Below are 14,619 nucleotides of genomic sequence, written 5' to 3'. Positions count from 1 at the left end.
AAGCCATTTAGGACCGAGATGAGGAGAAACTTCTTCACCCAGAGAATGGTGAACCTGTGGAATTCTCTACCACAGAAAGTTGTTGAGGTCAATTCACTAAATACATTCAAAAGGGAGTTGGATGTAGTCCTTACTACGAGGGGGATCAAGGGGTATGGCGAGAAAGCAGGAATGAGGTACTGAAGTTGCGTGTTCAGCCATGAACTCATTGAATGGCGGTGCAGGCTCGAAGGGCCGAATGGCCTACTCCTGCACCTATTTTCTATGTTTCTATGTAAAGCACACTTATACACTTGCTTGAATGGGTTTTAAGAAGGGGAAACAGCAAAGCTTGCTAGGTTGCAAAGCCTGATGGTTAATGAACCACCATAAGTAACCAACAATGGAAACAACAATATAGAACAACACTTGCCAAGGACAGTGGACAGTAAAGTGTTTGGGAACATAGATTGTAAACAGCATCTGTATCTCATGAGAAACTAGGACATGATGACTAAAGTTCTCTTGGGAACAGGAAAAGAAAGCAGGTGTTTTGAGAACAAGATATCAAACCCTCAGAAGCAAGGTTACTTCACACGTCATGAGAAACTGAGGCAATGTGACACCATTGAATATCATCATCATAGGCGGTCCCTCGAACGAGGTTAACTTGCTTCCACGACTTCACAGGTGTTTCGATGAAGGACCCATTGTTCCAATCCTGAACTCCAGTTAAGGAGGTGGAAGATGACCGTTGCACACCAGCCACCACACGGGCTTGACAGAGCTCGGCCTTTATCCAGTGGCAAGGGTTAACCAGGACGACTGGAGACCTGCTCTGCTGCACGGACCTAGCACCACACATATCGCAGTGTGGGCTGGCCCGTGCTGCCCTTGGGCCCTAGGCGCATCTGTCCCACCTCCACCACCATAAACATTCACCGCATCTCGCCACAAACACTCGGCGCTCATCTGCCCCGACCTTCCCACTCCTCTGTACCTGGGCCCCGCCGATGTTCCTGCCCACGCTCCAAAACGGTGACCTGGGTTTTGATGACATCACCCAGTTGCCCATCTCAAAATCGTCGCACAGTTGGAGCAGCTCGTGCTGGAGGTTGAAGTGGTATGCTGCTCCAGCTCTTTTATCTCCCGACCTGTGGAGCTGTTCTCTCGCATTTCGGGTGGGGGGGGGGGGGGCGTGCCACAATGTCCCAGGTCCGCTGCTCCAGCTCCTTTTTCGCCCAACCTGCGGAGCTGTTTTCTCACAGATCGGGGGGGGGGGGCTGCCACGATGCCCCAAGCCTGCTGCTCCAGCTCCTTTACAGACCGATTTGCAGAACTGTTCTCTCGCAGGTCAGGGGACCACGATAAGGCGATGCTTGATAGCATGACGATGGAGGAAATCCGCGAACTGATTGGACAGAAACTGTGGTTGATTGTCAGTAATTATGACCTCTGGGAGGCCCCACCTTGTGAACATACGCTGCAGAATAGTGACAATCGTTGATGAGGTCACTGAACATGTTGTAGCAATTTCTGGCCATTTGGAATGCAGGTCATGTACTACAAGGAAACGCTGGTGTTGTGGAGCTGCTTCAACTGGACCCAAGATATCCAACTGAAGCTGTTGCCATGGTCCTTATAGCCATGGAATGGGCTTCATTGGAGCTGGTCGGATGTTTGTGGCCTTTTCGCTCAGACAGCATGCTTCGCAATGTGAGACAAACTCCTCGATGCAAGTGTCACATAGACTGTCACTGCTATGCTAGCAGGCATAGAGGGAGCCCTCAGTTATGTATGTGAACCTAACCTACCTGTGGGAGACCTATGGGTCACCTGTGTAGCCTGGAGCAAGCAGGTATAAAGAGTAGCCCACCATGCTGCTGCCTCACTTTGGAGTTATATTAAAGAGACCAAGGTCACAATGGTTTGAGCTTACAACACAGCCTCGTGGAGTTATTCTGAACTTAACACCCTCAATCTGCTTGACGATATTGTCGTCCATGGACAGACAATGGAAGAACAGGACCATTGACTTCACAGTTATGACTAGACTTACTACACATAACATTACACTTAATGCCGATAAGTGTACATTCGATGCTGGAGAAATAAACTTACTGGGCTACAGAATCACAGCACAAGGTGTCAAGACGATTGACTCGATCCAGTGAATGCAGGTGGCTACTAACGTCAAAGAACTTTCATCGTTCCTCGGCATTGCAACTTCTATCTGAAGTTCATTCCACGCTACGCGCACGTTGTCGCACCACTTCGCAAGTTGCTCTGCAAGGACGCCCCTTGGGAATGGACAGATTCCCAGGCTCAGGCATTCACCATGCTTCAGGAGAAAATCACATCCCCTCCTAGCCTCGCGCACTTTGATCGGAATGCCACTACGTATGTCACCACGGATGCATCAGGCATCACCATGGGTGCTGTGCTCTCGCAATGGATTGACGGTCTGGAAGACCCAGTTACCTTCGTCTCTCGCATGCTCTCATCTGCAGAACATAAATATTCCACAAGGGAACGCGAAGCATTCACTTGCATCTACGCATGTGAACGCTGGCACATCTACCTCTATGGCAGGAAATTTACCCTCCGTACAGATCACCAAGCGCTGACTACGTACGCTACCCGCTACAACTGGATCTGGGCACAGACCACTATGAATCAGCCAATGGTCAGATCGCCTTCATCGGTATAACTTTGATGTACAGTACATTGCTGGCGGTTGCAACCACGTAGCTGATCTGCTCAGTCGTTCGACACCTGTTTCGGACTCTGGTACTGACTTGTTCACAGATGACGACACATGTCATGTCGATCATCACTCAGCCCATCAGAAACCTTGTCTCCTGCAACAAACTCAAAACCGAATCACAGAGTGATGCTACGCTCCAACACATGTGCCAATTCCTCCAGACTGAATGGCCTAAGCAAATTCCAGAAGAGCTGGAAACCATCCACAGACTTCGCAATGAATTTTCCATTTGGAACAATGGCAACCTAGCTCATGGTGACAGAGCAGTAATTCTCAAGTCACTTCAACAGCACGTTCTCTCATTGGCACACGATGGGCACCCTGGCATTGTCCGCATGAAGCAGTGATGTTGCGATTCAGTATGGTGGCCTGGGATTGACACTTGCATTGAGGAGTTTGCACTGAATAACACATTCCAGAAGGGGGGACATGTGATATGAGATGGACAGGTGGGGAAGAACCACTCAGAGCTAGTCTGATAAGAGTCAACAAACCAATGTAACTTCGATGGTTTTGTGGGAGGGTTTCACCCCTCAGAATATGTATGTCATTACAAACTGTTGTTCTGGGAAGTGGTCACTATACAGAGGGCAGGTGTGGACTCTTTATATCAGCGAGTCCACCTTGAGGAAGAGAAGTCTTCCTTCTACCCCAACACCTCCCATGGTGGAATTACAAAAAGGTGATAATCTGCAACATTGTATAATCTTAGATATTAATTTAATGAACATATTCAGTAATTTCAACCAAGCAACATTTGTACAAACCCACCTAAAGATAGAGATCCGCATTGTGATACTATTTGATTTGACAGAAGTCAAGTTGTTGCCAAATTGAGCATGACAGTAGCAGTTTTTTGCTGCATGCATTGATATGGTTACACGTACTCTTAGAATTTGGATAGGTTTAAACAGGGAGTAACAGCCCCAGGACAGATGAACACAAAATTGATTTTTTTCTCTCCTGAAGTGTTGGGTTTATGCAAAGAAAAAAAAGAAAATTCTTAAAATCCAATATTGCAAATGTCTACATGTCTTGCGGCTGGTCTATTTCCACCTGACAGCAGATGTCTCGCATTGCTGGCATTCTTGTTATTTGTAAGTCTTCATGTGCCAGAGGCCGTCATTTAAATAATGCATGTTCTCAATTCCAATACCTTTGTTAACTTGTTCACTGTGGAGAAAAATATAGAAAAAAAAATCAAAAAAGGATTGGACAGTTTGTATATGAACATTTATTTCTTCAATCTATTTTTTTTTTAAAGTATCGTTTTGAGCTGTTGTCGTTTACAAATCCAACCCACACAGCCAGCTAACCAGCTGATGACCAGTGATTTCAGAATGTAGCTTCCGTGGCTTTTTTCAGTGACATTTTTCCCAGTCTTCCCAAGTCAGCCACAAGATTAAATTGAAGGGAAAGTCCACCAAAATTCTCAAAACCAATGTTTTCTTCCATAAGTAACCCCATGGGATATCAAAGTGTATAATAATCCCTTACTGCATCAAAGTGACTCAAAATGTTACACACAACAAATTACTTTTGAAATGCAGTGACATGAGCAAGCCAAAAGCACTTTTAATAAGTCTGTTCCATAACTATTGACAAATCGGCTGATGGTCTTGGAGGGTAGGTAAGCTGGGTCAACATGACTGCTGGTAGCCCTCTGGGAAATGTGGCTCCACAGGGAATAATAGAGCTCGGTGCAGTTTGTTTCGCAATGTTGATGGAAAGCTTTGTAAAGCAGTACCAATAAAGAAAATACACCATCGATGAACTGTCAACTGACATCTAGAAACAAAAACAGAGTGACTATTTGTCCGAACTCGTCTCCTGACGCATGCGCAGAAGCAAGAGTTAGGACAAATAGTCTCTCCCCACCACTCACCCATGCAATTTCTGCGCACGCGTCCTCCTCTCCACCCTGCCCCCCCCACCACCTCCGATCTGGAACTGGAACCAGCCTTGAACACCACATTGCCTGCTTGGCCAGCGAGCCTCGAGTTCCCCGCTGGGCCACCGAGCCTTGAGCCGGGGGGGAGGGGGGGGGGGGGAGGGGAAAGAGAGCGCCTGGTTTTGGGAGGGGGGGGGGTGAGGTCTTGCGCTTAGGTAAGGGACTTTGGCTGGGGGAGGGATGCACTTGCGCTGGGATAAGGATGAACTTCGGCTCGGGGAGGGATGTGTACTTTCTGATTTCTGAAGTCTAAATGGATCATGTTGCAATGTGCAAAGTTAGGCTGGGCGGTTCCATTGACACATTCCAGAGAAACTTCAGTGTGGGGCTTATCCTCCAAGGGGACCGATCGGCAATAGGTCATGCGATAATGGAGAGCCAATCAGAGAAACGGCTGCAATTCAGTTAGTACAAATAAGCACATCCCAAAAACAACCCAAGCCTAATGTCACATCACCTCAGTATTCGCTCTCAACCAGCAGCCATTCTTGATAGCTGAACAGTAATTATCGAGTACAGAATATTGATAATTTCCTTTACGATATTGGATTTTTCAAATGTTTATTTTTTTTTTTAAAAAAGAAAACAAAAATGTGGCATTGGGTCATCATTCAATTTCCAATATTGAATCCAGTTTCAACTGATGGAATGAAAGTGTCCTCACTCTGGCTCTCAACTATCCTATTTGCTGTTGGAGGTAACCTTAAACAAAAAGTAATGCTCAAGTTGATGGAGCTGCCAAGACCCAGGGTTCCTCCAGCATTTGGGTCAGATCTGCCATTTTGGCTCTGGTTGTAAGCAGGCGTTCATCATTGAAGACCTGTCTGTATAGGCCTTCCTCCTTGAAAGATCATAGTTGGACTGACACATTTATGACTGCAACTTTGTACTAATAGATTACATTTTCAACTTCAGAGCAACTGCATTAAGCTCGGAGGGCACATGCAACATGTATAGATGCAGAGTAAAGTGCCCTATTCTCTGCCCCAACAGTATGTCTCAATTCTCACCTCAGCAGAGCACCCTTCACTGTGCACCAGGGTGACATCCTACAGCCTGAGTGGGATTGTTAATGAGTGTGAAATTGAGGGCATTTTTGTTTTATGGGCCCATACCTACTAGGAACTGGATTGAAACTTTTAAACCTTTGCTTTCTTCCCATCAGCTTCAGCTGGATTCCAGGGCTGATAGGTCACTGTGCAACTCATTGGTTTTCCTTAAACCAATAAAACACCAAATAAAGTTCAGATATATTTACATTTTATCTGCTGGCATCTTCATGACTCCTACAGACAGGGCATGTTGTTTGCCTTCAGCCATAATAGCCTTAAGAATATTCAGTTCAGGAAACATTCAGGTACCAAAAGAGTAAAGCAAAACTACTTGCGTACGAACAATAACTGACAGGAAAAGACCTGTGCTTTTGTTATTTTCTTAAAATAGAAAAATATATGATATCTGGTGTTCATTATTGCTTTTTTACTCTAGTCCTAATAAGGCCATCCCCAATTCCTGAATTAAGAATTAAATAGTGTAAAATAAATCTCCCATTGGAATCTTTTTCAAACCATGGGGAACATGTGATCTGTGTAAGATGCTTCACATAAGTGTAATCAAACAAAATTTGGTACCGAGCCACTTAAGGAGATATTAAGGCAGGGCTTAGTCAAAGAGGTAGGTTTTTAGGACTGTCTTAAAGGAAAAAAAATAAGAGGTAAAGAGCAGAGAGATTTAGGGAGGGAATTCCTGACCTAAGGGCTGTGGAACTGAAGGCACGGACTCAAATCAGGGATGTTCAAGATGCCAGAATTGGCAGAGCAGAGATCTCGGGGGTTATAGGGCTGAAGGAGATTAGAGAGATAGGGAGGGAGGAGGCCATGGAGGGATTTGAAAAGAATGACAATTTTAAAAACAAGGTGTTGTTTAACCAGGAGCCAATATAGGTCAGCGAACACAGGGGTAATGGATGAATGGGACTTGGTGTGAGTTAGGACACAGGCAGCAAAGGTTTGCATGACCTCAAGTTTGTACAGAGGGTAGAATGTGGGACGACCAGGAGTGCGTCGAAATAGTCGTCTAGAAATAGAAATAGAATCTGTACTCGTTTTCAGGTAAATAGATGTGTCACATCAAGGATACAACTATTGTGTCAGTGTCAGCTGGGTGAAGCTTAGCTCCAGGAGAGGTTAGACCAGGACACATGATATTGGCCCCACTGAGCACAAACTTGATGGCCCCTTTATCGACCTGCTGATGTGGCAAGATAACAGGATCTGTAATGAAGAATTGGAGATCATCAATAAAATTATACTTACACTAAATGCTTCAAGCCAAACATTTTCATTACAACCCAATTACTATTGGTCACAAAATACATACCTCGTCATGTTTGTGCATAGATTATAGTTCAAGGATAATCCAGGCGAAGGCTCTACCATAAACCCATCCCAAAAGAACTTGGCAAAAAACTTTCCCCTGTACTCAATTTAAAATGGCTCTTTTCAATTTTGTCGTTTCCTATCCTGAAGATTTTGACTCTCTGCTGGGATCTTGCCCAACTGGCCATTTTTCATGATTTTAAACAGGGAGAGTCCATGGACTATCTAACCATGGGAGTAGAGGTGGCATCAAAGCTCGGCTTTATTTTTCTCACACGCAACATTCACACATGTATGATTTACCAGGGGGTCGCTTCAGAGTAAACAGGAGCAGGAATATTGAAAATGCACAATATTGCGAGATTGACTGCTGATCCAATTCCATTTTTTCCTGTGTTTTCTGAGATGACCTCCTGTTTGTCAGACACATCAAATGGTACCATTACAGCCAGTGGAGTGAGAGAGACAAGTACTGGGACATAGCCACCAAAGTTTGAGAATCACTACCTTAGTGCTACACAAGCATTCGGCCATTGAGGGAGCCATCTGATGGTTAATGCAAAGTTTATTTAACTTGTGTCAACTTGGCTCAGTTGGTTGCACTCTAACCTGTGTCAGAAGGTTGCGTGTTCAAGCCACAAATCAGAATTTGAGCATTTAACCTCAGCTGACTCTCTACTGCCGTATTGAGAGCCATTTAGCTGAAACGAAACACCGAGATCTTTTCTGCCTGTTCAAAATGATGTAAAAAGCTGTAACAGATGGTACGGTTAATATCGTGTAAGGGTATGATAAAAAGGTCAAAATGTTTTCTCCATCAAAACTAATTGATCTTTTCATCAGAATGTATGATTACCAGCAAATTTACTGGGCCATTAAAGCCAGGCTCCCTCCATAACTCTGGCTTGGAAAAAGGCTTCACCTGACCATGCCGGGTCTTGACCTGAACTGGGAATTCCCACTTGTCCTTGTCTGCACAGAGCACCCCACCCCCTCCCCCTTTCCTATTTCCACATCCTATATGGGACCAACCATATGCACCAGCCTCCAGGAGGGTGCATGTGGACACAACCAGTTTTTTTTTTGGGGGGGGGGGGAGGGGGGCGGAGAGATAGAGTCAGGGGTCCCGGCAAGGGAGGCCGCCTGAACCCTTAAAAAGAAGTGAAATGTGTTCTTAAATTTTATTTTGGCTCCCTCATCAGTAGGTCCTTCATTGCATCTTCTGGGAAGGAGCTAGGCAGGCAGGTTGATAACCAAACGCATCCGGTGTATTTTTGGGTCCAGTTTCATTTTTTATTAGTGATTAAATAAGTGTTATTTAAAATACAATTTTTCCCACACTGACTTTTAATCTTTTATACATTTTAGTCAACAGCAGAATTCAGTTTGCCAGGATTTGTACTACAAGGCAGCTAATCAGTGTTCTGGAGGAAAACAATTTTAATTTCTTCTTTGCTTTTGCGTAAATATTAGTGCTACAACTTTCATTCCCATTCTTCAATGAATGTTGATAACTTGTGAATTACTTTTAGACGTGGGAGCTAAATGGGTGCTGATAAAATCACTGCTTTAATAAAATTGCAAGATTGAGAGACTTCCTAATATTTTTGCAGGTTGATTTCAAACATAATCAGTAATAAGGATGACAATGAAAATAAGCTATTAATGATGATCTGTATACGAAAGTGTGATTAAATGGCATGTACTGATCTGAGACAATAACTTAGGCTTCACAGGAGTGTCATCAAAAAAACAAAGCTTAGGACCAAGGCAGCTGAAGGCTCGATCTCCAATGGTGGAGCATTTAAAATCGGCGATGTTCAAGATGCCAGAATCGGCGGAGCAGAGGTCGAGGGGATTATAGGGCTGGAGGAGATTACAGAGACAAGGAGGAGAATTTTAAAATCGAGGCATTGCTTAACTGGGAGCCAATGTAGGTCAGCAAGTACAGGGGAAATGGGCGAGCTGGACTTGGTATAAGTTAGCACATGGGCGGCAGAGTTTTGGATGACCTCAAGGAGGGTAGAACTAGGGATGCTGGCCAGAAGTGTGTTGGAAGAGTCAAGTCTAGAGGTGATAAAGGCATGGATGAGAGTTTCAGCAGCAAATAAAGTTGAGGTAGGGGCAGAGATGGACGATATAACTGAAGGTGGAAATGAGCTGTCTTATTGAAAGAATAGACATGAGGTAGCAAGCGCATTTTGTGATCAAATCTGACACCAAGGCTGCAAACAGACTTGGTCAGCCTTAGACATGTGCCAGGGAGAGAGATTGAATCAGTGGAAAGGGAATGGAGTTTGTGGCATGAACCAAAGACAATGGCTTCAGGCTTCCAGATATTTAATTGGAGAAAATTTCTACTCGTGCAGTGTTGGATGTTGGACAAGCAGTCTAATAGTATCGATAGTGGAGGCATTGAGAGAGGTAGAGCTGGGTATCATCAGCATACATGTGAAATCTCACATTGTGCTGCCAGATGTCACTGAGGGGCAAGATGTAGATGAGAAATAGGAGGGAGCCAAGGATCGATTCTTGAGGGACACCAGAGATGACAATGCGAGATTGAGAAGAAAAGCCATTGCAGGTGATTCGATGGATAGGAATGAAACCAGGCGAGTGCAATCCCATCCAGTTGGACGACAGTGAAGAGGTCAACCATGTCAAAGTCTGCAGACAGGCTCAGAAAGACGAGAAGGGATAGATTACCTTTGTCGCAGTCAATTAGGATGTAATTTGTGACCTTGTTAAGAGCAGTTTCAGGACTGTGGCTGGGGCGGAAACCCGATTGGAGAGATTTAACAGCAGATTTGAAGGAAAGGGGGGCAATACTGGAGGAGAGAGAACCATTAACAATATCCGCTAATATGGAAGCCAGGAACAATTTAGCAGGAATAGAGGAGAGAGAGTAGGAAGTCAGACTCATCGACAAGATCAGCTTTAAAAGGGCAAGAGGGGAGATAGGAGAGATATTAGAGAAATATGCAGATTTAGGATTAGGGCAGGTGGACAACGGAGAGAAAATAAGGTTCGGTAGGTTAGGGGAAGGGAGGGAATTGAAAGCGGAAGCAGTTGAATAGATGTTGTTGATCTTTCTCATGAAGAAGTCCATGAGCTCCATATTAATTGTTGGGGGGAGGGGTGGAGGGGGAGGGAGGCAGGGGAGGGTGGTTTGAGAAGATGCTTCGAGGTTGAAAAGAGAATCATGGTATTACTTTTACAGTCCTGGATGGTCTTAGAATAGCAGGCGGTTTTAGTGATGGAGAGCAGGACCTGGTAGTGCTTTATATGATCTAGCCAAATCTGGTGATGGGTGATTAGAACAGTTGTCTACCAAAGGCGTTCAAGTCTGCGTCCTTGGACTTAAAGGTCCAAAACATGTCGAGTGTGATGCACAGATGGCAGACTGCGCCTTGCTATGTGTCGAGCAAAAAAAAGAGAGCTCTGTGCGGATGTGCGAGCATGCATGAGCAGAGCTTATTTACTGTCTGGTTAAAGAGCCAGAAGTAGTATAGTGGACTATTTAGAATTAATTTTTATACTTAACTCTGCAACAGTCTGTGAAGTTATTCTGCACCCAGTGGGACACTTAACCAACTTAAGACTGCTCCCAAGTGGTGGTCCACTGTCTTTAGTGCACTCCAAAGTGAGATTAGCGAGTCTCTTCTGCAAGGACTGAATTTCTTTAATCAAAGTTTGTATAAAACCATGTAGAAAATAATGGAACATCCATTCTTTCAAAATAATCATACTTCTCAGGATGTAACTTTAAAAAAATGCTAACACAAATGGGGAAATATAGCATCATTTCCACAAACTAAATATTAGTGAGTTTACTAGTGCTCCAAATACTCTTAAAGGCAGTCAACCTACATTTGTGAAGTAATCTTAAGGTGGGGTAGAAAGGTCCCTCCCTCTGTCTAAAGAACAGCAACTCTCCATTAACAGTCAGGATTTCTATATGTTCATGGCTACAGAGAGAAGGAAAATGGAATATCAGGCTCTCAAGTGGTGAAAATAACAACTCGATTTAAAAAATGAAGACCAAGTTACTTACATTGTTCTGCAATTTGAAGAATAAATCAGTATTTTTTTTCCTCAGAAAAAAGTTGAAAAACAAATGACATTTTATATATTCATTAAATTATGGTACTTAGGATATGAAGTAATTTATTTGTTCAAGTGTTTACCTGTAATTCTTGCATAGTCCCTCATTACATCACAACATTTCAAAGACTTTCACATATAATTCATTAATTTTGAAGTGGGGTGACTGTTTTCATGCAGGCAGCCATTCTACTTCAGCAACATGCCACACACAGCAATGAGATGAACAACCAGTTAATTTGGTTTTTAAAAAAACTGGTTCGCAGGAAGAAGGTTGGTCAATACACCGGGACAACCTTCTGGTCTTCCTTGAATATTATCGTGGGATCATCAACATCACCTGAACCACTGGAACAGGGAGCTGCGACAATGGCCTAAAAATTGCACCCCCTTCAAAAAAAATTGCATCTTCAACAATTCAGCATTCCATCATTGCCACATTACATCAGCCTCGATTATGGGTCAAAACCTCAATCTGTTGACCCAGAGATTAAAGTGCTACCAACTGAACCAGGTTGACACAACTCTGAGAAGCTACTGCAGCATGTTACAGGTCCTTACTGTGCGAGGACTTGTGTAATTTAGTTCAGTATTATCTGTACAGATTCTTATTCCTTTTATGTAGAGAAACTAGGAATAAACCTGGATCCCATCACTTCAATTCCACCTTGGTATAAAAACCAAGGTGCAGCACTGCCTTTAATTTTTTTAAATCAGTGTGATAAATACAAGAAGGATTTGTTCCTCTCCTGCAGGCACTGTCTCACACTGGGATACAGTTCCATGGACATCCACAGCAACACAATTGTTATTTCTTACTTATATATTTTTAAATTACCCTTTTCACAAATGATGTGCTCATTATTGTTAAACAGTATAATGCTGGAGAATAGAATATTTCCCACTTAGAGCACCCTGCATTAGCATCAAGTACTCCGACTGAGTGTGGACAATAAGTTTGGGCAGCTGTTTAACCAGTCAGGATTATATCCCCACCATACTTCGACATACGCACACTTTCCAGCAGGGGCCACTGGATAGGGACCATGATCAGAAACCTTGGCTGATTCTTTCTCACCCCTGCCCAGAAGCAAAGGTGAACTGTAGTATCCCAACAGCTGCCTTGGCTGGGAGCAAGACAGATCAGGAGTCAAATCTGGGAACCTCCTCATGTACATGCATAGTGCTATGCTGGATGACACCATAACCCTTTGGCCACTAGACAGCCAAATTTAAAGGATTTTCATTCCCAATATTAAAATCAGCAAATTCAGATTGTTGGGTATCTTTCCATTAAATGCATAAAATATAAGATGCAATTGGAGACAGGGAGTAACACAAATAATGCACTGCTACTTACTCGTCAGTAATGAATATCAAGGATTCATTGTCAAATATTGTAAACATTTTCCACAATTCCAAATAAAAACATTATTTTATTCACCCATTTTAATTTTCCCTTCTTGGGAGGGTTTCAATGAAGACATAAATTCTAAGCAGTAAGTAGGTCCTAGTAATGATAATTTCATTAAACTCAGATTTCAGTGAAGTGCAATAGAGGGAGAGAGAAATATGCCTCTTTATCCCTAGTACAGGTTGAACCTCTCTTATCGAGAACGCCTTTATCCAGAACCATCCCTCATCCAGAACCATTGCCGATCACCGCGTGGCGATGCGCAGAACCCCGACATGAACAAATTGAAGTCCTTCCTCGCTGCCGACTCCCGCATTCACTGGTCTGACCCCACGATCCACCGGCAAGCCCCCCCCCCCCCCCCGCGGCCACTCCCCACCCCCGCCACTCTCCCCCCACCACACCCACACCGCCCCCCGGCCAGCCCACCCCTGCCACTCTCACCCCCCCCCCCCCCGACCAACCACCACCACTCTCCCCCCACCCCCAACCAACCACCACCACCACCACACCACCACACCCCCCACCACCACCACACCCCCCATCACCACCACACCCCCCACCACCACCACACCCCCCACCACCACCACACCACCCACCACCACCACACCCCCCACCACCACCACACCACCCCCCCACCACCACACCACCCCCCCCACCACCACACCACCCCCCCCACCACCACCACACCCCCCACCACCACCACACCCCCCACCACCACCACCACACCCCTCCCCACCACCACCACACCCCTCCCCACCACCACCACACCCCCCCCACCACACCACCCCCCCACCACCACCACCACCACACCCCCCCACCACCACCACCACACCCCCACCACCACCACACCCCCCCACCACCACACCCCCCCCCCCACCACCACCACCACACCCCCCCCCCACCACCACCACCACACCACCCCCCACCACCACACCCCACACCACCCCCCACCACCACACCCCACACCACCCCCCCACCACCACCACCACGCCCCCCCACCACCACCACACCCCCCCCCCACCCCCCACCACCACCACCCACACCACCCCCCCCACCACCCACACCACCCCCCCCACCACCACACCACCCCCCCCACCACCCACACCACCCCCCCCACCACCACACCCCCCCCCCACCACCACACCCCCCCACCACCACCACACCCCCCCCACCACCACCACCACACCCCCCCCCCCCCACACCCCCCCCACCACCACCACCACCACACCCCCCCCCCACCACCACCACCCACCCCCCCCCACACCACCACACCCACCACCCCCCCCCACCACCACACCCACCACCCCCCCCCACCACCACCACCCACCCCCCCCCACCACCACCACCCACCCCCCCCCACCACCACCACCCACCCCCCCCCACCACCACCACCCACCCCCCCCCACCACCACCACCCACCCCCCCCCACCACCACCACCCACCCCCCCCCACCACCACCACCCCCCCCCCCACCACCACACCACCACACCACCCCCCCCACCACCACCACCACCCCCCCACCCCACCCCCCCAACACCACCCCCCCCCCACCCCACCACCACCCCCCCCCCCACCCCACCACCACCCCCCCCCACCCCACCACCACCCCCCCCCACCCCACCACCACCACCCCCCCCCACCCCCACCACCACCCCACCCCACCCCACCACCACCCCACCCCACCACCCCAACCCCCCCACCACCCCCCCACCACCACCACACCCCCACCGCCACCCCCCCCCACCACCACCACACCCCCCACCACCACCCCCCCCCCCACCACACCCCCCACCACCACCACCACCCCCACCCCCCCCACCACCACCACCCCACCCCCCCCACCACCACCCCCCACCCCCCCACCACCACCCCCCCACCACCACCACCCCCACCCCCACCACCACCACCCCCACCACCACCACCCCCACCCCCACACCACCACCACCCCCACCCCCACCACCACCACACCCCCACCACCACCACACCCCCACACCCCCCCCCACCACACCCCCCCCCCCCCACC

General features: G+C 47.4%; 1 protein-coding gene across 2 annotated transcripts in view; it reads right to left on the bottom strand.

Moving 5' to 3' along the window:
- Positions 1-3,444: 3,444 nt before the first annotated feature.
- Positions 3,445-14,619, bottom strand: part of mcts1 (MCTS1 re-initiation and release factor) — a 64,575-nt gene continuing 53,400 nt past the window's right edge. For both annotated transcript variants that reach the window (XM_070882666.1, XM_070882667.1), the window contains 4 exons: positions 10,946-11,043; positions 6,837-6,970; positions 5,956-6,023; positions 3,445-3,919 (listed from right to left, as the gene is read on the bottom strand). In XM_070882666.1, the coding sequence (XP_070738767.1) occupies positions 3,838-3,919; positions 5,956-6,023; positions 6,837-6,970; positions 10,946-11,043 (382 nt within the window). In that variant the 3' untranslated portion in view covers positions 3,445-3,837. The remainder of the gene's footprint in view (positions 3,920-5,955; positions 6,024-6,836; positions 6,971-10,945; positions 11,044-14,619) is intronic.

This window comes from Pristiophorus japonicus, chromosome 6 (genome assembly GCF_044704955.1).
Source record: "Pristiophorus japonicus isolate sPriJap1 chromosome 6, sPriJap1.hap1, whole genome shotgun sequence".
Lineage (NCBI taxonomy): Eukaryota > Metazoa > Chordata > Chondrichthyes > Pristiophoridae > Pristiophorus > Pristiophorus japonicus.
This window is presented reverse-complemented; position numbering and strand designations above follow the sequence as displayed.